At 35.5% G+C, this 25795-nt stretch overlaps 1 protein-coding gene across 2 annotated transcripts in view; it reads right to left on the bottom strand.

The window, feature by feature from the left end:
* Positions 1 to 2683: 2683 nt before the first annotated feature.
* The window catches only part of LOC125667824 (uncharacterized), an 83464-nt gene continuing 60352 nt past the window's right edge, over positions 2684 to 25795 (bottom strand). For both annotated transcript variants that reach the window (XM_056159032.1, XM_056159033.1), the window contains 6 exons: positions 25552 to 25785; positions 14781 to 15281; positions 10786 to 11040; positions 5862 to 6092; positions 5561 to 5670; positions 2684 to 3764 (listed from right to left, as the gene is read on the bottom strand). In XM_056159032.1, coding sequence (XP_056015007.1) covers positions 3549 to 3764; positions 5561 to 5670; positions 5862 to 6092; positions 10786 to 11040; positions 14781 to 15281; positions 25552 to 25785 — 1547 coding nt within the window. In that variant the 3' untranslated portion in view covers positions 2684 to 3548. The remainder of the gene's footprint in view (positions 3765 to 5560; positions 5671 to 5861; positions 6093 to 10785; positions 11041 to 14780; positions 15282 to 25551; positions 25786 to 25795) is intronic.

The raw sequence follows: 25795 nt of genomic DNA, 5'->3' as shown, positions 1-25795 counted from the left end.
TGTGTATGCATATATTATGTACAAGAGAACTGTTAACGGTACACCATATGCCCGTCGGACAGTGAATTCAACCGGTATAGTTAGTTTATCTGACTGAGTAAATTCTAGAGTAATACCTGTGTCCTTACATGTAACAAAACAAAGTCCAGAACATTGTTTGACCTAATTTTAATCTTAAAGTAAGTCATAGTGCATGTGTTTCTCTGTAACAGAGTTGTGCCAAATTGTCAGTGCAATATATATATATATATATATACATATATATTAAAAGAAATAGAATAAACAGTACACAAAGTTAAAAATTTAACGCAAGCGCTTTCATTTTATAATCCTCAGGCGTTACATTTTAAAATAGTTTTGAAATGGTTTGACGTCATAAAGGCGTCCTAACATTTCACGTACATAACGACGTCATAAACGAATGAAGGGAAAAGGATTTTACGTTAAGCATATTATGACGTCATAGATAATAACAGTAAACATATTTTACAGTAAGCTATTGAGAGCCGGTTTTAAAGTCTTAATAAAGTGTCTTTCTTTTTCTCGTCGGGAAATAGTATTTTCTGTATACAGTTTATAAAACGGAAATACATTGAATTGTCCGTGGCCACACACATCTATATGTTCACTAACTTTAATTTTTCTGTATTCGGGTGCTGAAATGTGTTGTTTATGAACTCGTATACGAGTTCGCAGAGTAGTTCCAGTTTCACCGATATAATGTTTTCCACAGCCAGCACATGTTATAACATAAATTAAATTTTTGGTGGAGCACGTCATATCTGAATTTACCGTAAATTCCTTGTTGTTAAATTCGAACGAACTTCCTTCCCTTAAGTATGGGCACGTTCCGCATCGCCGATCGTCACATTTGGTAACGGTGAAAATTTTTTTGTTGGACTTTTCCTGAAAATTAGATTTACATAACAGTCTCCTAAGATTTTTCGGTTGTCTCTTGCTGTTGATAAAAGTATATTTCTTCATAATTTTCCCCATTTTTTCATCTGTTTTTAGTAGGTCGTTGAGTTGCCGAACGATAGGTGTAACATTAGAGTTCCTTGGGTTGTATGTTGTAACAAACGGTAAAATGTGTGAATTTGTTGTGGGATTGATTTTGGATTTATTGATAAGATTTTCTCTATTGAGTTCTCTGGCTTTCTTGATTCCGTCGTTTATAAGTTTGATTGGATAATTCTGTTTTTGTAAATAACTATTTAATTCCCCTAAACGTTGTTCTCTGGTAGGTTCTTCGCTAACGATGGTACATATTCTTCTGGCGAGGTTGTAAGGTATGGCACGTTTTGTGTGTCTTGGATGCGAGGACGAAAAGTGTAAATACTGGTGAGTGTCCGTGTGTTTGTAAAAAATATCTGTAATTATTTTATCCTCCTTTTTGATAACAGAAACATCCAGGAATGGTATACAAGATGTACTGTAATCCATTGTGAATTTTAAATTGATATCCAATTCGTTTAGAATGTTCTTAAATTTATTCAAATCCGTAATGTCTTTGTTCCAAATAATGAAGCAATCATCCAAGTATCTTTTCCAGTTTTGTCTTATATATAGACCGAATTGTTCATCTAAAAACAGATGAAAAAATGGGGAAAATTATGAAGAAATATACTTTTATCAACAGCAAGAGACAACCGAAAAATCTTAGGAGACTGTTATGTAAATCTAATTTTCAGGAAAAGTCCAACAAAAAAATTTTCACCGTTACCAAATGTGACGATCGGCGATGCGGAACGTGCCCATACTTAAGGGAAGGAAGTTCGTTCGAATTTAACAACAAGGAATTTACGGTAAATTCAGATATGACGTGCTCCACCAAAAATTTAATTTATGTTATAACATGTGCTGGCTGTGGAAAACATTATATCGGTGAAACTGGAACTACTCTGCGAACTCGTATACGAGTTCATAAACAACACATTTCAGCACCCGAATACAGAAAAATTAAAGTTAGTGAACATATAGATGTGTGTGGCCACGGACAATTCAATGTATTTCCGTTTTATAAACTGTATACAGAAAATACTATTTCCCGACGAGAAAAAGAAAGACACTTTATTAAGACTTTAAAACCGGCTCTCAATAGCTTACTGTAAAATATGTTTACTGTTATTATCTATGACGTCATAATATGCTTAACGTAAAATCCTTTTCCCTTCATTCGTTTATGACGTCGTTATGTACGTGAAATGTTAGGACGCCTTTATGACGTCAAACCATTTCAAAACTATTTTAAAATGTAACGCCTGAGGATTATAAAATGAAAGCGCTTGCGTTAAATTTTTAACTTTGTGTACTGTTTATTCTATTTCTTTTAATATTTTATACCGGACACTGTGATTTTTTTTAAAAACACAATTTGGATATACATATATATATATATATATATATATATATATATATTCATGATGAGAAAAAGTCCAGGAAACATTTGACCTACTCTTAACACTTAAGTAGGTTCCGATGCATCAATCCAGTCGTAACGCAAATCAAACTCGTATTCCTCCGAAAGGAAGACTGTGAGTCTGATGATGGACGTACTTCCAGAACTGTTTCAAATAGTCAGCATTAATTGTATGGTAGTTATCCACTTCGTGATGGGGACATTTCACGTTCTTCCCTGACCCCAGTTCACTTTCCTCTAAAAACCTCCCCTCTATCTCCAATCCGATAATCTGATCCTGTTCTGGCATGCACGTGTGTCCTATTCGGAAAGACAGATGCTTGTGAAATGTTTTTGTAACAGCTATCAATATCTGGTCAATTCTTTGTCTGATCGCAACAGTAATGTCTCTAATGAGTTCACCTCCCCTTCGTATTATTTGAAGCTGGATTGAATCAGGTGTTACAAATATCACGACATAGTGATCTTCATATTTAAACATAGCAGCGTTTTTGTACAAGCATTTGATGTCATTATCCTTGAGGACTTCCCATTTGCTGATCTTCATACAAGCCACAACAACTCGATAAAACAGGAAGTAGGGCAAAAAGTCAAAGGCGTACACCAACACTGATGTTTTTGATGTTGATTTTTGGATGAATTTTTTCTGGGTTTCTTCAAATTTCTTTTTGTTCATGCAAGGGATATAATGAAGGTCAGGCCCAACAGCCAGCAATCCCAGTCGCTCCATATATTTCAACATGGAACCTTTATGATGCAGAAGACCCCTACCATGTTCGCTGTCAGCTTTCTTATTTTGAGTGTTGATATTCTTCTCTTCCAGCTCCCATATATCAACCAGAAGTGAATCTTTCAAGTTCCCTGTGTTGTAGTACTCAATCCAATCCTGGCGACTAGCAGTGTATCCACTTACGTGCAGACTATCCGTGATGATTGTTTTAAAGGCATTCACAAACCACTGGACATCAGTAATGACTGAATCTTCAAGTCCTTCTTCATTAAAGTAAAGAACCCGCCCAGCATCATGATAATATCGCAACATATCAGCTGCACTCTGGGCCTTATCTTTTTTTTTGACAGGGAGTATACGATGAATGTCCGAGATAGGTACAATTCGTTCCAGTTTCTTCTAATTGATCTCGCTGTTCAAAAAGACCCACTCGTGTGGTATTTTCTCGCTCCATTTTGAGTGAGTTGTTAAGTCGATAATGCATCTCTCCAGTTCAGCGATTGGCTGATTTGGTGGAAACTGTATCAGAAAACACCGGTCTGTTCTGATATACTGTGCAAGATCAGATTGAGCTGGTATTACTTCTAGTAGGCAATTCAGGAAATCGACCTTGTCCTGTTGAAGTAGAATAGTTATCTTTAAGCTATGAAAAACCGTCTAATAAATGAACTTGTGAAATAGAGATATATCAGGAATTAAATTTATGACTTCATAAACAAGCTAATTCCAGGAATCTATATCTCCGCTTATGGACAGAGCAAGTGCTTGGAACAGCAACTGAATTAATTATTTGTTTCTAGAAAATTTTATCGCAAATATGCATTTTCAATGCTTTGAAATATAAAGCAATATTGAAACTAAGTACTACTAATGTGTATAAACAGCAATTACACATGTTAACCTCCTCCCCCGTACCAATCACAGAAAGTAAGACACAGCCTTTCAATAAATCCTGAGTCAAGTTCTTAATAGCGAGCGAGGCTCGCGTCGTGATGAGCTCCCCCCAATGACTACACATCTGAATGACGAGATTTGATCTTCATCAGCTGAAAAATGATGAGGATTACCAAATGTGTTCAGGAAAAATGCCACCTTCACTGTGGTAGTTCATTGAAAAACCCATAAATAAAATTAACCTGTTTTGAAAGTACCGCAGACGAATTTCATAACAAAACAATCCCGTGGGGATCTGGGTTAGAATAGGTCCTCAGTACCCTTTGCTTGTCGTAGAAGGCGACTAAATGGGGCGGTCCTGCGGATGAGACCGCAAAAACCGAGGTCCCGTGTCACAGCAGGTGTGGCACGATAAAGATCCCTCCCTGCTCAAAGGCCATAAGCGCCGAGCATGGGCCGAAATATTGCAGCCCTTCACCAGCAGTGGTGACGTCTCCATAAGAGTGAAATATTCTCGAGAGGGACGTTAACCAATATTCAATCAATCAATACCAAAACAAGTTTTCTCATACCTGCGTTCATTCTTAACTTTGAGTTATTGCTGTTGATATGTTTGGTTTTTAAAGAAAACTACTGAAGCTAAAATAGTAAATATGACATCACACCGCACTGTTTACGCTGAATGTGTTATATTTCATTTATTTTGTAAACTATTTCATTAACTCTAGTAAGCAATATAATATCACTACTTAAGTAACACTTTTCACACAACGAACCCAACCCAGTTGGCTTTCCCTATCGTATGAGAATAGCACCGATACACATATTCATTATATGGAGTGAATTCTATATTGATTATCATTCCTTTCATACCACAACTATGAAGGATAATGGACTACCAAGTTACAAAGCAAACTAATGTGATGAAAACGCATTACAGTCCTATTGAAAATGACTGAAAACTTAGTATAACTGAATAACTGACAGATGATGACGAAACCGAAAGACGGTTAGAAAACATCTTGTCTCTTCCGGTGGGTAATTTTATTCTAATTGGCATATTAAAATAGAGAGTGTATCACAACGGAACTTCTAATCCAAAAATGTGAAAGTCACATAACTCCGGAACAGAACTGATGAAACTGAAAACCAAAAGGACATTTGATATTTTCTGATCCTAATTCTAGCATTATGTGTAAATTCTATAAAAATCTGCTCAAGTTGTCTCAAGTTGCTACGTGCTGCATAAACCGTTATTATCTTATAGATGTCAAGACATTCCAAGTCTCATAACTCTGTAGCGACACATCCTAGGAATCTGAAAAAAGGGGTTTGTCTTTGCCTAATCCAATTGTTATGTATAAATATATGGGAATCTTACCAAGGCAACTCGTGTTTGAGCGGGTCATAGAAAGGTTTGATTGGAAATCAGACGGACGCAGAGACGAACGGATAGAATAATTACTACATGACACATCCATATGGCGATCCTAGTAAACATACTTCTTTTGTATTACCTTGTATACTGTATTTTCCCAGTGAGAGGCCACAATGATCATCTCCACCCTCTGTCCGTCTCTTGTGGAACAATAAGTATGGACAGATTTCAGCCAGAATATGAAATATTCTATAACAAAAAAGAGCCATATGAACAACGGGGCTTAACTCTTACATTTACATGTTGCTAATTACATATGGATCAAACATGACGATGAACTGAACCCCAGAAATTATGTGAAAATAACATTTTAAATTGCATAAAAGAAAGACTCAAAAGTTCCGTAAATATGAGTACACAGGAAACATATATACTTGTACCTCCGTATGTCCATCCAGCAAAAACGGTGTCCGCCTGGTCACACACTTTCTTATCCACCACCTGGTCCAGACGTTTAGAGGCGTCCACTACCACCATGTAGAAAGCTCTTCTGGTCAGGTAAATCTGATGACATGCGTAGTACGCACACTGTCCTCCAAAGTCAAAGAAAGTTACCGTCTTTTCATCAGTCCCATTGCTGTTCTTTTTGCCACCGATATCTTTTGACCTAACTGTAAAAAGCAATATATTATCACTAAACAGGTTTTGTTTTAAATCTATATCTAAAAAGGGTGTTATATTTCCATTCTCAATTGATGTTTAGCATATGACGAATTGGCAAGAGCTTCGTAATCATTGAAGGTAAATTTCAAACATGTCTAGTGGTCTAGCGTAACGATGAAACATTTAGACGAGTAATTGGGTTTATTTTAACCAATAAAAAAAGGAACATTGAAATCTTAGAAAATTATTGATAGAGTTGCGATTTTGAAATGGTTTCATTATTAAAGATATAGGATGTCCATAATCAAATTAAAAAGGAACAAGATGTATAAATATGTACTTAGAGTCGTTTACCTTTGCTTCATACTTAGATATTTTATTGAAAACAGATATTAACGACAAACGAACAACTCAACTTTATGATAAACGGGATTATTTAAGCTTCTACGCAAGAGCTTGTTCTGCGTATTTATTCATCTCAATTGACTCGATGCAAAAGAGCACAGAAGCTTGTTCTGCGAGCGATCAATTTTTAGAAAGAGACAGACTACTGACAAACAAGTTGGTGGTGCAGGGGTCCCAACTATCTCGTTTAAAGTCAGCAGTTTGCATATTCTATGGTCGTTATAGCAATCTTGTTTGTGAATACAACATATCATTGGGTCAAATGCTGTCTGACTTGTTTCATACCTGATTGTCAGACCGTTATTGACGCACTAATTTTGACTACGGATAACTTCATTTACCTGATCAAGGCTCATGGTTGGTGTAACCGGTTGATAGGATATGCGTACTCCCCCTAAGCACATGCTCCCAACTATGGTATTTACAGGAATCAATGTTTGTCTAACTCTTTATTTTGTATTTCATGTAGGAATTCTGAGATTGATCACTGATCGTAATCTTCACCTTTCATAGTTTTGATTTGTTTAAAAAAATCAACTTATTCCAAGATGTCGTATTCATAAATATAGATATTGCCACCGACAATATGTACCTCGTTAAATTGGGGAACAGGATGGCTTCAGCATATATTGTTGTAAGCGACAATATGTCCACACGGAAAATATGTACTAGGAGGGTTTATACATGTGTATATCGTCGCCACCGGCAATGTGTGACGGAGAAGATGTGTACCATAACAAAGCCACGACTTAAAGGAATGATACTACAAAAGCACATCTTCCTTAGACTTCCGATTTGATATATGATTAAGAAAGTGTTTTAAATTGTCCACGACCAGACCTCATGCATGTTACAACGATTTGTATGTGATTTCTACTTTCGTAAAAATGGAGAGCAAGAATAGGACAATGTGTGGTCTACATATTGAGACAAGACAATTCATCATTAGACTATTATGATGAGAATGCGTTGTCTTTGAAATCCAAATAAGAGAGCATATATATTTCAAAGAGACTAATGAAAGGTGAAGATAACGAACAGTGATCAATCTCATAACTCCTACAAACAATACAAAATAGATAGTTGGGCAAACACGGACTCTTGGACACACCAGAGGTGGGATCAGGTGCCTAGGAGGAATAAGCATCCCCTGTCTACTGGCCACACCCGCCCTGAGCCCTATATCCTGTTCAGGTAAACGAAGTTATCCGCAGTCAAAATACTTATACATCAAAAACATAAAATCATTCTTTTTAAAACAGCAAAGTCTATATCTATAAGAGTATGAAGACATGAGGGGATCCGTAGAATTTACAATTTCGAGTTTTTGGGAGTTTTGTCACTCTTTGTATATAGTATTGATTTCTACATTGAAGGGGAGTTATGAAATTAAAAAGAAAGAAGTGGGGGTCATGGTGCTTGTTGTTGAGCGACAGTGTATTAATGTGTGTTTTTTTCACTTAGAATTTATTAACGAAATATTACCATGAACTCGATTTGTCTGTTGATGTCAACAGAAAAAATATCAGAAATCAATGAAATCAGGACGCTCTGATGACAGCTTTTCACAATTCAGAATTTGAGAGTCCTTCAAGAGTATCTCCATTCTTTTTAAATTGCACATCATCAAAATGCCTAGCTTAAATATTTGAGATAGATGAAAGGCGAAGATAACGAACAGTGATCAATCTCATAACTCCTTTAAGCAATATAAGATAGATACTACGGCAAATATGGCTCCCTGGATATACTTGAAGTGAGATCAGGTGCCTAGGGGAGTATGAATTCCCTGTTAACCGCTCACAGCCGCTGTGAACCCTTTCTGGGTTATCCGTAATCAATATATATCATTGAGACAGATGCTGTCTGACGAGTTCCACACCGATTGTTAGGTCATTCTTGGCACATTAATTTTGACTACGGACACCTCCGTTTACCTGATCGTGATATAGGACTCAAGGCGGGTGTGACCGATCGACAGGGGAAGCTTACTCCTCCTCGACACCTTATCCCACCTCCGGTGTTACCAGGGGTCCGTGTTTGCCCAGCTATCTATTTTGCATTGCTTATAGGAGTTATGAGATTGATCACTGTTCGTTATCTTCACCTTTCATCCGTGTGCCAAGAACGGCTTAACCATTAGTATGAAACAAGCCGGACAACATGTGACCCAATGGTAGGTTATGGTGGTAAACTAGATTGTTATAACGACCATAGTTCTGAAACAAGAGATGTTTGTAAAAACGCATATGCCCCCAATGCTGCAAAATTGAGTAGAGTAATACACACACATCGTCTAATTGATAGTAGCATCACCAATTCAAAATACTGAACAGACAATATTTTCCTATGTCAAGAGCGAATTGACTATGTGACCTAAAATCAATAACGGTCGTTTACTGCTTATGATGTGCTAGTGCACCATGTTCGGTGTCAAACAAGCAACTAATTAATACTTAGAATATAGGAGACAATATTTTACTATGTCCAGTTTAACCTTTGACCTTTCAGAATGTGACCTCAAAATCAATAGTGGTCATCATATTTTACAAATATATCAGTGTACCTAGTTTAATGTCTGGCAAGCAAAGGGTTCTCAAGATATTGAGCGGACAGTATATTCCAATGTCCAGTTTGACTCTTGACCTTTGACCAAGTGACCTAAAAATTAATAGGGGTTCTCCTCTTCTAAAGATGTACCAGTATACCAAGGGCCGTGTCCCTCAGGCAAAGGCTTTTCAAGTTATTGAGCGTACAGTATATTCCAATGTCCAGTTTGACCTTTGACTTTGATCATGTGATCTCAATATCAAAAGGGGCCATCTACTCTTTAGGTTGTATCAGTGTACCAAGTTTGACGTATGTCAAGCAAATGGTTCTCAAGATATTGAGCAGACAATATATTCTTATGTCAAGAGTAAATTGACCTTTAACCTTTTGACCTGAAAAACAATAATGCTCCTTAACCCACATATGAAATATCATTAAGATCAAGTGAATGGTCCTCAATATATTGATCAGACAACATGAGGTCTACCGACCGACCGGCATACCGACCGACTGACAGGTGCAAACCAACATGCCCCTCTATGAACTATGAAGGGATGAATAACAAGTAGGAATTATGGATTGAATTTGTGAATTATTGGCCAAAATGCTGAATGTTCATTAGAAATTTCAGGCAAATCATAAATATGTTTTTAAGAACATGCATTCTGTTTATAAAGTATATGAGCCAAAGAACAAGGTGCGATTTTGTATATCAATAAAAAATGTCCACACAATTTCTCTGTTTTAAGTGTGTTTTGAATTAAGCTTGGTCTATGTTTTCAGCAAGTGAAATAAATGCCAAATACACTATTTCAACTTAAATCAAAGTTATTGCATATTTTGATAGCATTATTACGTCAAGGATTAGACGTTTTCCCGCCTTTTATTCAAAAGGAACCCGATAACTGTTAAAGTTCATCCAGATCATTGTTTGGGAAAATGTGTGCCCATCCGTAGAGCAAAATGAAATTAATATATATCGTGTATTAATAGAAGATGAAGAGTGTATTTGATTACGAATTTGCTCGATGCATGGGCTGTATGATTTCTGAAGGGAGAAACCCTTGAGTTAATGAATATTTCATTGATTTTGGCATTTGTGGCAATTCTATGCGAACTTCAAGCTCCTGTCATATAACACAAAACAATTTTAGATCAAATTAAACATAGTTTGGGTTTGCTTATACATATACATTCCTTATTCAAATGCCAGATTTTGGGACTCCTGTTGAAGTCATCCATTTTCTGGACTAGATGACTGTAGTAACTGCTACTTGTATATCTTATACACGCTTACGTAATAATTATTATCGATTTTTTGCATAAGACACAAAAAACTGCAAAGGCATGCAAATTTATATCTTTTGGATTACAGAATCCTTCCACCACAAAATGTAATCCATTCAAAACAGATTTACATTTTGAATCAACATGCAAACATTTAACAGGATATGTGTAAGTGGTAAATATATGATATACTAGGGTAAATAGAATAAGTATCGAATCATGATATAAACAGTTATGGTATCATTCTAAGCTGTTATGCTCAAACGATGAGTGACTAACTTTCTTATACAACCCCGTGAACATATTTTGTCATGATGGAGAGTTGATCAGTGCTTGTTTCATGACGTCATCATCAGTGATGGATCGATCTATTCGTGAGACCTTTATATAACGTCGTATTACATCGAGGTATGGCGGTATTTCGTCAATGAATACTATTTCATCAATCACTATGTTTACCTTTTAATGTTTTTGTTTCTTCATATATTTGGAATATCTCCTCGTGGACCTCCAGTCCTTCCGTTGACAGCACACCCCGTATCTCTGCGTCACTACACCTGAGCAGACGTTTCAGTAGCGTGGTCTTGCCTGCCCCGGCACATCCTACGATCATCCCCCTGGCGTGGTGGACCGTCTGTGTTCCTCTCTTGGCGTACTCCATATACCGCTCTCTGGCCTCTTGGTCCCAGTCCAATATTTCCATAGGGACACCCACTGTAAAAACAACCCCTCGATTCAATGTTTTACAATACAATTATTTTAAAAACTCATCTACCAGATGATTGTCAAAGTAGTTTGAATTAATTGATAATCTGCTTAAATGGCTCAGTTATCGGAATCCACGGATAGAAATGAGGAATATGTTGCAAGAAGTTAGAGATGCCTAATTCTTATTATATTCAATAAACATGACATTGACCATTTTGAACTCACCCTGATACCGAAATTCCTCCCCTGGGGTCACGAAATTTACAATTTTAGTAAATGATTATCTGCCCTTTTTAAACATCCAAATAGTATAAATTTACCAATTTAGTATCAATAGCACTAACGAATATTTCATTTAAAGTTTTACATGCAAGGTGAAGATAACGAACAGTGATCAATCTCATAATTCCTACAAGCAATACAAAATAGATAGTTGGGCAAACACGGACCCCTGGACACACCAGAGGTGGGATCAGGTGCCTAGGAGGAGTAAGCATCCCCTGTTGACCGGTCACATAATTACTAATTTGCCATTCTGGCCCTGCCCTGTATTCTGTACCTTTACTCCCGGGCTCATGAAAGTTATATTTGTAATAGAGGCATTCCTGTTCCAGGCATCCCCAATTGCCTCGAATCTCAATTTTCACACATGCTTGTTAACCTCTTGGAAGACAGAGAAACTATGCTTGAAAATATTCTACAAATAATCAGTGTAGAAGAGTATCCTTTGTTTGAATATCAAGATCATGAATGGCAATTTTAATCTTTAATCGGTTGTGTTCAAGGTACAAGCTTTGAAAATATTTCTTATGCAAAATGGAAGCAAATCATGTTAACTGTTGCAAATACATTGTATAAAAATAGAGGTTTTTTTGTCATAGACTGCCGTAATCTGTAGATTATAATCATTAGTTTCAAATATGTACATACTATAAATATATATTTTTTTCCTGTTCTGTTCAAATAAGTTTATAATTTGATTATGATATACTCTCCATTAATTTGGAGGAAATAAAGAATATCTTATCTTATCTTATCTTATATGAATGATTAGAGAATATTTTGTTTATATATAGCAAAAAGATTCCAAAGACCGTTGTTAGAAATTGATCTAAGATAAATCACAATGCAAGTCCAAATCACATTATGTATCTGTTATACAAACATTTTTACATAATAATATATGCATATAATAGACTCTAGAGTCACTCTGTAGAATCAATCACTTTGAAGTGCAAATATAACAATAAACAGGACCGCTCCCTCGAAATAATGCATACGTATGTACATCACATGTATGTTACAGGTGGTACAGGAGTCATATTATTTGAACAGGTGCCAAACAGTTAGGAGCTGAACTAGATTTTATAAAAATTAAATAGAATTCTGACAAAATGTATGCTACTAGCGGTATCCATAGAAGTAATTTATAAATAGAAAGGAAATAATTTTTAAAAAACTGTAAATGGTGTCGGTAGACACATAATGCCACTTAAATACGTGTCCTATTTATCAAATCAGAGGTCAAAACGAGAGAAAAGGTCACTCAACCATCACCCATGTATAATACACGCTTACTGATGTTTGGCAGCCACATACACACACACACACACACACACACACAGAGAGAGAGAGAGAGAGAGAGAGAGAGAGAGAGAGAACATCGGTAATTGTATACAGGTACGGGAAGTTCCATAGCAGTCCAGGACGATATCAAACATACAAAGATCAAGATAACATCATGTTTCTTGAAATGAAATTGTATCTTTTTATTTACTTCATCTATATCATGGAAATCAATTTTATATGATTCTAACCTTAACCTAAAGGCGACGACAACGAACAGTAATCAATCTCATTACCCCTGTAAGCAATACAAAATAGAGAGTTAGGCAAACACGGACCCCGGGATAGAATCTTCTTTTACCATTACCTGTTTATGACAGGTGTGATCAATCAAGAGGAGGTTCTTACTCCTCCAGTTCACCTGGTCCCACCTCTAGTGTTCTCAGGGGCCGTGCTTATTCTGTTCTCCAATCTGTAATCTTTATTGGATTGATGAGACCGATCGTTATCTGCACTTTTCATTATTAGAAAATTAATTTGTTACGAAAATCTCTCTCTCTCTCTCTCTCTCTCTCTCTCTCTCTCTCTCCCATCTTTATATCACTAAAAATCAAGCATTCTGTTTTCACAAAACAGTTAATGCTACAGACATTGTCTTTTCTGAAAATAAATGCTTTTATGGATCGGATACCTTAAATGCCATTTGAAACTGATTTCACAAGGATTTTACGCCCATATCTATGAACGACATTGTGATTAAATTTATTTACTGCTTTCGCCAAATTTGAAATCTTTGTATCGTCTGTCGCTCATACAGAGCACGCACGTAGCCAAAAAAGGAAATGGAATGTACGTAAAACATGGCAAGGGGTCTGGGGCCCTTGAGGCCCACGTGGATCGAGAGCAACGACCTGATGGAGGCCATGGGGGTGAATCCCCTGAAGCTCCTGAGTTTTACTAATGAAATCACCTATTATGTGCATAGAAACAGGAGTTCTTGTCAATTTCCAACGTGCATTATTCAATTTGAATCAACACACCGTTGCTACATCTAGTTTGCCCAACTATTTATTTTTTATTATTTACAGGATTTATGAGATTGATCACTGTTCGTTATCTTCACATTTCATCTATCAAAAAAATAATAATTCATTGCTTAAATATATGACAAACAATATTTTTTGTGTCAAAAATATTTTCATCGGTCATTGTGGTATTTTCCTTTATTTCGGAATATTGTACTTTCAGATGTTGCAAAATGAGGTAATGAATTCCACATTTCACTCAAATTAACCCAATTTCTGATACAGATTATTGACTGATGAAAGCAAAGAGCTATATTTTCCGCTTCTTCTAAAAGTGGAAGACAAAGATATTTAACTTTTTTAAAATCAATTTTCTTAATCACAATAACTCTCGTATGAAAATATATCTAACTTAAGGTAGTAACTGAATTTGATCCCAACTATATCTCTGTAAAATATTTTCTTCTAGAAAAAAAAGGAAAAAATAAATTAAAAAGTCACTGCATCTAATATATATATATATATATATATATATATATATATATATATATATATATATATAGCCAATTCTCCGGAAAATATGTTATTTTAGGAGAGGGGACCATAATACGACATCGGGCGCTTGATGAGAATAAAACCATAAAATAATTAAACACCACAAGTGTCTGTAGGCATGGTAGATACATGTATACATCCCCCTCTAGTTTGAGAAATGACATAAGGTGGTACTGTATTAATCAATAGACCACAATCAGGACTTAAGAGATGTTGTTAACCCACTCACACTTATTCAAAGAAAGGTGAAGATTACGAACAGTGATAAATCTCATAACTAATGTGCAACATCAGTAGAGTGTTAATGCTAAACTTCTAGTAGATTCTGACTCTTACTGCAACATCAGTAGAGTGTCAATACTTAACATCTAGCGAAAAGATACAAGTAGTGAAGGATCCTATAAAATCAATAAAACGAAATGTAGGAGACGAACGATTATGACAGACCAAATTCTCTATTCTAAGTTAGCATCATAAGTACATTGTCACCTATTCATCAAAAATCATGTCATTTAAACGATTCTTGATAAAGTATTGGTAATCAATGTAGAAACATTCTGTGGATAACAAAGTCAGGTGATCCATGATAATCATACTTACAACGTTTACTGATACTGTCATGAATATCCCTGTCTGACACGGTACAGTGTGTGAGGATGTCCAGCTGTAGTCTGTCTATGAACAGGTCGTACATCTCATCCGGTCTCTTCGGTATATACAGACATCTCTCTCCATCACTCTTCTTATAATTCCACGACCTGCAGTATTCTGATATCACGTCACGTGACGCCGTGGTCAGGAAAAACATGAGATCACTGTCCTCAACCAGACACTCCGTAACGAACGCGTACATGACGTCATGTTGGATGTCGTCTGATTTAAATGTGATGACCTCGTCCTGTGTCTGAATGATATCATCTGGAAGATTCCCCATATGGACGTCATCAGACAAGGCAAGCTCTGTAAAATACCTCTCTCTGATTTTCCTTAGAACATCTTGTTGTTTGTGTTTGTGGCCCTTGGTATTTACGGTATGTTGCTCAGCTAACAGAAGGCAGTACAGACGACTTCTGACATTTTCTGGATACTCGTGATATTTACCTGTTACAAGTAAAATTTTATGATGCACTCTTAATTAACATTAACAATCATTAACATTTACATAAAAAGTCGCTCAGTCTACTGGCCTAACCTAGCAGAATAGTTCGTACAATGTCGGAATCAAACCAGTGAATTTAAAATTATTATTTTAATATTTTTTTTAGATTGCAGCTGATTTATGAGGGAAGAAAATAAAACTTCGGAACAGGCAATAGAGACTTCTTAGACAGAAAAGAGTCGAAAGGAGTCAGTATTGCTGGTCTTGGCGGCAGAAGGCTAAAACTTATTTGATCCCTTCATGATCTATCACTCTAACGTGTGTATGTCGGATCAATGAGTTGTCCAAACAGTACAATGCCATTGTGACAGCTTTTAAGAATACATGCATTTATCAAAATTTTGGTGAATGACACATGGAGAAACTTTAAACAGAGCTAGCCTAGTTGTTATGTGATACATCCCCGGCTTCCTCATGTTTTATTACGCTCATACTCAACACTGAGCAGCGATTATTTCAATAAATTTATGGACAATATCAGATTTTAAGACTCGAATAAGAATTTTGGATTATCCATTTTTATCTAAGTGATGTACTTTAAAAAAAACAAAACATTGATACATGACTCCCGATAAGTGTTAGAATAAAGTGGGAGGGGGGGGGGTGATAAGACTGTTTTAACACTTGCAATGAAATTATAAATCATACCTAGTTTATTCAAATGCAAGTATTTCATTGAAAGTATGCGAAACGTTTCGTAGAACATTGTAGTCTTGCCTTTTATAATACTATCTATTCGATCTTTAGTTAAAGTTTTAGTCAGACATTCAAAATATTCATCCCGTGGGTATCCAGGTTAGAATAGGTCATAAGTACCTCTTGATTGTCGTAAGAGGCGACTAAATTGGGCGGTCCTTCGGATGAAACCGTAAAAACCGAGGCCCCGTGTCACAGCAGGTGTGGCACGATAAAGATCCCTCCCTGCTGAATGGCCATAAGCGTCTAAGATAGGCCTACATTTTGCAGCCCTTCACTGGCAGTGGTGGCGTTTCCATGTGGGTGAAATATTCTCTCGAGGGACGTTAAACAATATTCAATCAATCAATCAATCCATTCAAAATATTCAATGAAATGTTCATTTAAAAACTAGGCCTCCGGCATACATTGTATAATATCACAGTTTTAACGATCTACAGTACAGCTACTTCTGCATGGATTAATCAGGCTTGATATGCCGTATGTACAAAAGGTCTTTTAATACAATACATGAACGTTTGATCATTGGTATTTTCTCCCGTGTCCCAATTCCACAATTAATAAAAAAATTAAATGTTATACACGTCATATCTAATTTTTTTTTGAAAGGGCATTATATCGACACGTCTACAATCGCTGTGCAAATGTATATAATCCATTTTACCGGAAGTTTACCCTCTCGCTTTCTATACATCCCGGTGCGAGCGCTGCTAAACTAAGACCACATTTCCCACCACACAGAGTCGACCGTCACTCTGCTTTGCGTCAATGGTTACATGTATCATTTAGACGTTACATAAATGTTTGGTCTACAGAAATAAGAATGTATAGCGCGGAATTGACGATTTGGTTTATGGTCATATATAATTATCTTACGTATATGTCGGTGTTATTCATGTGTGAAGATTCAAGTTGTCAATTTTATTTTGGAGGAAAAGTGTATAAAAAAAAAAAAAAAAAAAAAAAAACCAGGGGGTACACTCTTAGTTCACAACCCTTACCTGGGGGGGGGGGGTGTGTCTAAAATTCAGTGTGTGGGTTTATCACGAAAACGAGCTGTTGCATTTGAAAACTAATGTGTTATAATCTATTTTGAATTGATTTCGAAGATTTCAAAAGCAATTCAATATGAAACTGCTATACCCATCAATTAATCTTTTCCCTCATTGTGTACAAAATGCAGATAATACATGCGTCCACTATTTTACAGTTGCAACACAGAGACACACGTAAAATTATCACATCACAGCAGTAGCTAACGCGGTATGGATACACTATAATGACTATCTCTAAATACACTGGCGGATATAGAGGGGTGTGTGTGTGTGGGTGTGTGTGTGGGGGGGGGGTGTGTGTGGGGGGGGGGGGCATGCCCCCCTCTATTTTTTTCTTCAAAGTTTAGGTTACAAATCAATTCGAACTATAGAAAGAGGGAAAATCAAATCATATACATGTATATAATAATTGATTCTAAAAGTTGCAGGAATGTCAAAATACGTAAAGTCCCTAACTCCGTCACTTTCGGGAAACCCTACGCCGTTTGTAAATGAATGTGATTGTGATGTAATTTTTATCATGCTGAAAATCTACAATGAAATGTCAATAAGTTATAACAGTCACTTCAAGAATATATCAAATACAAATAACAATAGATTAATATGAAATATATTATATCTATCATATGTTAAGTGAAATCAGTAAGCACTTTCCCTCTCATGCGCTATCACATTGATTCCTGCGTCGAAGCGCCAACATGCTTATTTTCACCTGACAGCCACTCAGATGGAGGTCTAAGTCATGGGTTAAAGATGATATACCCATATTTGATACCGTGGCTTAAATATATGAATTTCCGCCTATATCTGCCTTTATATGCTCCATGCACGTTGGAGATAATGTAATCGCGACATTATTACATGTAAATAAAAATACGTTATATTAACCTTACCTATTTATTTTGTTGATACTTTTCCTAAACTACAATTCAAAACTTTCTGAAATTTTTCCAATTGTATTTGTAATAGGGGGTAATTGCAACTATAAAGGCTAATTATAGGATTAAATTTTACTCTTAAAATCACTAAAACTAAGGAGCTTCCGGGGGCGTCTTGAAAAAAAATCCACGCCCCCCCCCCACCCTAACCAGAATTCCTGGACCCCACCCCTAAAATATTACTATATTTGATTATTATAATGACTTATAGTAACGTTATCTTATATCTGTGTTTCTGTGACCCTGATTGACCTTTATAAATCCTTTACTGAGTAGCTTAGAAAAAAATTGTTCCAAAGACGTCATACACTGATTAAAAAAAAATCAAAAGCAATTCAGTTGTGCCATAATTATTTGACTTTCATCTTATCTATGACCTTGAACGTTTTTCATCATTTCTCCATAGTTCATTAGATTAATTCCAGATAACATTAATTTATTAAGTTCTTTTAAGAAATGAAACTTATAATTCTTCACTCCATGCATGTATCAAACAAAAAATTGGACGGAAAACTTCATCATTGCGCGTAGCAAATTTTCGTTTTATACATGCATCAAATAAAGAATTATAAGTTTTATTTCTGATCATTTAATTATATCTTTAAAATAGAAAAACAAATAGTTTCTCTCACCTAAAAAAAAAAGGTTGAATCAACGTTTCTGATGCGTAGGAATACCTAAACATAACAATACTATGGAAACAACGACCAAACTGGCTGTGCGTTCAGGTGAGGCGCAGTTACTGGGCAGAACTAAATGGATTTTACGTCAAATTAAAGGAAAATCGGATCACGCGCTCGTCCTTTTCCGTAACCTGTTCATTTGCGGTTACGGAAATAGCCGAATAGTTACGATTACTTCTACCAGTCAGTGCCCTACGTCATCAAGTTGACTATTCTGCCACGTCATCATTAGGCCTACGTGTGCTGTTTCTTTAAAATAATTTGTATGTTATTCACATCTTTGGTTGTGTTTATTTTTGGTATCATCAAATAAATAAATTTTGTTTACAATGCATGTTTGGAAATGAGATCGGTCGTTAAGGGGAACGATGCATTCCAGAGAAAACTAGTCCCGCGTGATTAGTGCAGATGAAGTCCGGACGATTTTTTTTTTTTTGGACACAGAAATTAAAGGAATTTTTCATCCAATCTGCATCGTTGTTACGTCATCACTTTAAAAGTTATTAAATTATTTACAAATGAATCTTTTTAATTAAGTGCATTTAACCTTACCGGATTTCCTCCTGTTCCTTTCACATTTCAATATTACAGCTATTTTGTAATAGCTCATCAGGGACTGGTCAATAGTTATTGGGGAGTTGGGACCGGTGCAAAATGCAAAAGGACACACATTTATCTTGACTTACATACTTATAGAATTCCAACTTTTTTATTGTCAACACTGATTTTTTTTTTTTTTTTTTTTTTTTTTTTTTTTGCAAATGTAGCAATGAACAAAAAATATCATAAAGTATTTAAACTTTTAATTCAACTATCTTACAAACAATAATGCTGAATTGTGTTCATGATTTATTTCATGTCCAGGTTGAATATACTAGAGATAATTTGCAAGAACATACTGGATCTTTGAAATTTTTCAATATCAAAACATGTAATAAAAAAAAAATCACAAAAGAAGTATTCAGATGTGAATAAAATTGCAAACATTACATATACGTTTTGCATGGAGTATAGATTTCAATCATAGAAAATACAAATGGTGTATCATGTTGGTCATAACCTGAAGGATACAGACCAGAAATTAACTAAAGTCTAAACACATATTTGATAATATGATAGTTTGCCAATACAACTTATAATTGGGTCGAATGCTGTCCGACTTGTTTTATACTGATTGTCAGACCGTTCTTGGCACACTGATTTTGACTACAGATAACCCCGTTCACGTGATCAAGATATATGGATCACGGTGGGTGTGACCGGTCGACAGGAGATGCTTACTCCTCTTAGACACCTGATCCCACTTCTGGTATAACTAGTGGTCGGTGTTTGCCAAACTCTCTATTTGTATTGCTTATAGAAGTTAAGTGATTGATCATTGTTCGTTATCTTCACCTAGAGAGTATTGAGATGTACAAATACCTGCAAGTACATGAGACAACAATTCAGTACAACAGTAATTTAAAAAATTGCAAAATATAGCACTCTAAACAACACTTTAAGAAAAAAATAAGATGAAAATAATGAGATTTGTAACTTCGCTAGACAAATTATCCAACAAACATGACAAAGTAAACAAACGTTTCTCAGGAACTTGAATACCTCAGCTGATATAACAATGGAGAGACAAATTTTAAGTGATTATTATGAAGAACTCAGGAGATTTTTAAAATGAAGTAAACATGTTGTTTATTCTAACATAGATATTTATTTATTAGATAGGACACACACTTTTATTACACATCTGATATAGGACAGGAATTTTTTTGTATTTTTAGAAGATACGACATAGGGCTTTTTTCAAATGGTAATATGGAATGCACTGGTCCCACCCCCAATAAATATTCACCGGTCCCTAAAGAATATTATCAATGCACAGTGTGATACCCAAGTATATTAAATTGATTGATGGAATGTTGTTCAACGTCCCTTACGAGAATATATTACTCGCATGGGGACCACCGCCGATGAAGGGCTGCACATCCTCGGCCTATGCTCGGCGCTTATGGCCTTTTAGCCACATCTGCTGTGACACGGGACCTCGCTTTTTGTGGTCTCATCTGAAGGAACGCCCCAGTTAGTCGCCTTCTACGACAAACAAGGGATACTGGGGACCTATTCTAACCCGGATCCCCACGCGATCCCAAGTATATAAATGAGGATCTGTATTTCATGTGTAAGGTGAAAATAACGAACAGTGATCAATCTCATAACTCCTATAAGCAATACAAAATAGATAGTTGCGCAAACACGGGTCCCTGGACACACCAGAGGTGGGATCAGATGCTTGTTTCTTTCTCTTTTATTAGAAGTAATTTTGGATAATGATAGCCTTTCTATTCATATCTTAGGAACATGTAACCTATGCATAATTGGTATTTATCTTACTAGTAATTTTCTAAAAAGTTTAGTAAATTTGAACAATATTTATTCAGAGTGAAATGAATGGGTAAAGCTTGCATCAAAATTTTAAAAAAGGCTTGAAAAAAGTGACATTTGTTAATCAGAACACTTGGATTTGCTATAGAAATAATGTATCAGATTGAATAATTATCAGGGATGGTGTTTGGAAAGTTTTCGTCCTTATATTTGTGTCATATGATTTGTAAACAACTGAAAGTTAACGGTGTTAAATATTCTTAAATAAATAGCAATCGATTCGAGTGTTTCAAAGGTTCTCTTTATTTCGTATATATTTTTAATATGATTTGGACAGAACTCAGATTTACCTGTACAGAAACCTAGCACAACATCAGCATAACTTAACTATATAGGTTTAAAGGCTGTTACTAACACGACAAAGTGATTTCCCTAATGCGAAAGCACATCAGCTTCTCATATTCATGTTGCAATATATCATGGTATTTATGTCTCCCGTATGACTCGATAAACATGAATATGTTCTGCGTAGGATCACGTTTTGAATTGACGTAGACTATTGACAAAAATGTTTAATTAACAGGAGATTCAACAGTCTCGTTTATAGTCGCCATTTTGCAAAGCAAATTCTCTTGTCCTTTCAACGATGTACATAATGTAATTCATAAACACACCTGGCATTAGATCGAATACTGTCTAAATCGTCCCAGTCCAACTAATTACCCCAATAATGATTAAAGGCCCAGAACGATTTATAGACTCAAATACATTGTATCAATATTAATTGATTTTCAGTACAGAGATTATCCTAATAATAAGTCTTTAAAAACATACAAATTTATAATTTTTATTTTTATCCAAACCACATGAACACAGGTGTTTGACGATTTATTATAACGTTAATTTGGGTAATAAATGAACGTGATAAGTGAAAGTACAGACGGTTTTTTATTTATTGTTCAGTTTATGAATTGGGGTTAGAAATTCAACTTAGAAATTATATATAATACTGCAAATTCTATGCAATGGCTTGTTACAATATTCAAACATTCTGAGTTGTCGTGTAGTGACAATGTCCAACTAAAATTCAACCAAACTATAATACACATTTTCCGAATTCGTTCCTGCATATTACATATCTGAGGAGGTATACGGAATTTTGGGATTGACTTTGGTAGTAATGTAGATTTACTTTGTATGAATATATTAACGCATAGAGTAAAATTGTATACCATTTGGTCGATTGTTTTCATATCAGCGAAATAGGGTACCTTATAATTTGAATTTTATACCTTTACCCTTTGATAGTAAATTCGAACCCAAGGGATATAATTGCCTGTGAGCAAGACGTATATAATCTACTTACATGCAAATGACTGTTGTAAAAATCAATGCATTCTCTGTATGATGTTTGAATAATAGATTAAAACAAAAATATTCAAATTAATGGTAAACTAAGTATGTGTAAATGTTGCTTTGCTCGTTTTGAAATACATTTCCCACTGGAAAGGGGGATTTATCGGTCTCTCAAAGCAAAAACACAACATGAATAAGAGACCTTAGAGACCTTACGTAATCATAATGACGCCATATCACATTGAAACATGGAAAGATCACTTGCTTACATATATTCTTCCTAGGATTCATTATTAGCGGCAATGTTGTATGCAAGGGTAAGTTTTAATGTAGTAAAAACTTTCATAGAATCAAAATCCGCAAATCATTGCATTTTCTGATATAAACATATTTTATATTGTGGGTAGTGGCAAAGACTAAACACTGCAATTCCCAGCATTTTCTCAATATTGGAGTGACTTCAAAGGCAGCGATATATGCATTGCATGCATAACCTACACATGATTTCTGTTATGAATATCGTAGCGAACGTCACCTTCAATATTGTGATCAATAAGCTCCGTAGAACTAAGATGACCGCCTTCACAGCGCAATGCTTCGTTGTGGTTGCTATATGTAAGTGAATCATTGCGGTGTGCAAATGATCTGTATTTTTCAGTATATCTGTACAATTTGATAAACGGAAGATTAGTACTTTCTCTGATTGCATAAAATGATAAGGAATTACTCTAATTTTGGGACATCTTATATGATATAACTTAATTTGGGTTAGTTACGTGTGGTTTTTTTATAATCCGCTTTGTGGATTATAGAGAGTAAACTTACCCAAATTAGATTTTATCGTACATGTATAATATGACCCAAAATTAAAGTCATTCCTTAAATACTTACCACAGCATTCTCCTATTCACCTATATTTCATCATTCACAAAACTTCATTCGAAAATTCGGAGGAAAACCATTTTCCAAAAACTTCAATCCTTCACAAACATCTTTCTACTGGTGCATTTCATGTATCCGCATAAACACAGCAAAATCGTATTTCAATAAAGTCGTGGTTATTGTGGAAGAAATTTTAAATAACCGACGTCCTGTTTCAAGGTAGGAGTAACCACGATCAATGACCTCCCTGTTAGGGGCATGATCAAAAGATTGATGTCGGATAAAAATCTAAATTCAAATAGTTAGTGAGAGGAGGATAGAACATCCCGTAAGTTCATGTTATCCGACATCGATTATATTTTAGTGGGAAAAACGACAAGCGACGGTTAAAAACCACATACAAATGTAATAATATCACATTTCAATGAACATTTAATGCTTTTAATTAACTTTCATTTGTGAATAAACAGTAGAAAATGTACCGGTATATAGAGTGCTATGTATACTTGTATGTGTTTACTTATGAAGCGATTAGTTTCAACATTCATCGTATCTAGTTTTAAGGGGGACTTTCGAAACTATGTGAATTTAGTATTTTGTCTGACATTAGAGTTTTGATCTCGCCCCTTAACTTTTTCTAAGCACTTAGACAGGTCTAGATCCTAAATAAGGTAACGAATTAGAATTACAGTTTAACTTAAATTGCTGCAACTGTAGTATATAAAGGAGAAAATCTTTGGCTGGACCGGGAATCGAACCCGGGACTCCTGCATTTCTAGTCAGGTGCTCTAACCACTGAGCTATCTACTGAGTAACTACTACATAACGATATTAATTTCCTCAATCTAATTAAAATCATACTTCTTAGATCCGCGCCGTATACGCTGAGGAAGTAGATCTGACATAATCCGATTAGGTGTCATGTTCAGATGAACTTTATGTCAGCCAATCAGAGCGTCGGCTTTGAAATCGTAGGTGTTCACAATTCAAGGAAAATGACTGCGATTGTTTGGTTTGAAAGAAAACATATCGCAGCTAGATGCGACGTCACCATGCACCGTTTATATCGACTGGCGTTTTATTCCTCGCGTTATTTAAGTAAACCATCTTGAAAACTATTCAAATCGTACCCATCCCTATTCATACATAAATCGGGATTCACAAATGATTTAATTTAGGTGTATTTCATATCGTACGTTTTGTTGTTTGTATGAACGGAATAGATTAGGCATTATTGCGAAAGTTTAAAATTCGTTATGCGAGAATATATATTTCTACAGTGTGGAATAAACTTCGTGGGAGAGAGATTACAGCAATTTGTTTACGAATTATCAGGAACCGCCTAAATAGCCATCATTGTCTGTATGGCGCAATCTGACTGGCTGATAGTTCTCATGAATATTCCAAGCAAAAGGTCATGTGGACATGACCCCCTATTGGGTTATGTCAGATCCTATTGTAGCGATTGTGAGCGTATTCTAGGATCTGATGTTAATTAGATTGGCAATTTCCTCATGAATGCGCTGCATTGTTAACAAAGCGCGTATGAATCTTGAAAGATATAGTACGTTTATTTCAACGGCTGAAAATTCCAACAGAAATGAAATAAAATTCAAACACATGTATTGTATAAACAAGAAATGTTTTAGAAACATATTTTCACCTTTTTATTTGGAATAAAAATGAATTTGTTACTAAAATTTCGTTAATTATTCTATATTAAAACCACTGTAAATTACATATGTTTGCTCACCTGAACCAAAGGCTCAAGTATGATTTAGTTTTAAATTGAACGTTTTCCAGTGTTTGTCATCAGCGTTGTAAACTTTTCCCCATTTTCATCATCTTCTCTAGAAACACTGGGCCAATTTCAACAAACATCGCACAAAGTATTCTTGGGTAAAGGGGATTTAAGTTTGTTCAAGTAAAGAGCTACACTCCTTCATAGGGGATACACATGTAAAAAGAAAACATTCAAAATAATGTGGGGCCATTTTAATACCTTCTCAAGAACCACTGGACCAGACAAGTTTATATTTACATGAAAGCTCTCTGATATAGTAAGAATTCTAGTTTCTGAAAGTCATACCTGTCTGCGAGAACATTTGGTAATTGACGAATATGTAGTCATGTTTAGTACTTAAGCTTGATAATTAATGATTTTTAGTCGTTACATGTACCGTTGAGTGTTTGTTTTTCTGATCCAATCAACTTTTGACTTACTCTGCTTTCTGTAAGCTGTGTTGTTGATTATGTAAATATCCCAGTGTGGGTGGAGACCTATACATGATCTCACGATGTCAGGTCTCCTGTATCTCCAGAACCACTTGACGTGTTGTACACTCCCCTGTGATCCGCCTCTGCAGTGCACACACTCCCCACTATGTTCCAGGTCCCTTATAAACTCCTGTCGTTGATCAAACGTCATGTCTTGTAATATGGTTGTTGGAACATGTACTGCAGAAAA

The sequence above is a fragment of the Ostrea edulis genome, chromosome 3 (assembly GCF_947568905.1).
Source record: "Ostrea edulis chromosome 3, xbOstEdul1.1, whole genome shotgun sequence".
Taxonomy (NCBI): domain Eukaryota; kingdom Metazoa; phylum Mollusca; class Bivalvia; order Ostreida; family Ostreidae; genus Ostrea; species Ostrea edulis.
This window is presented reverse-complemented; position numbering and strand designations above follow the sequence as displayed.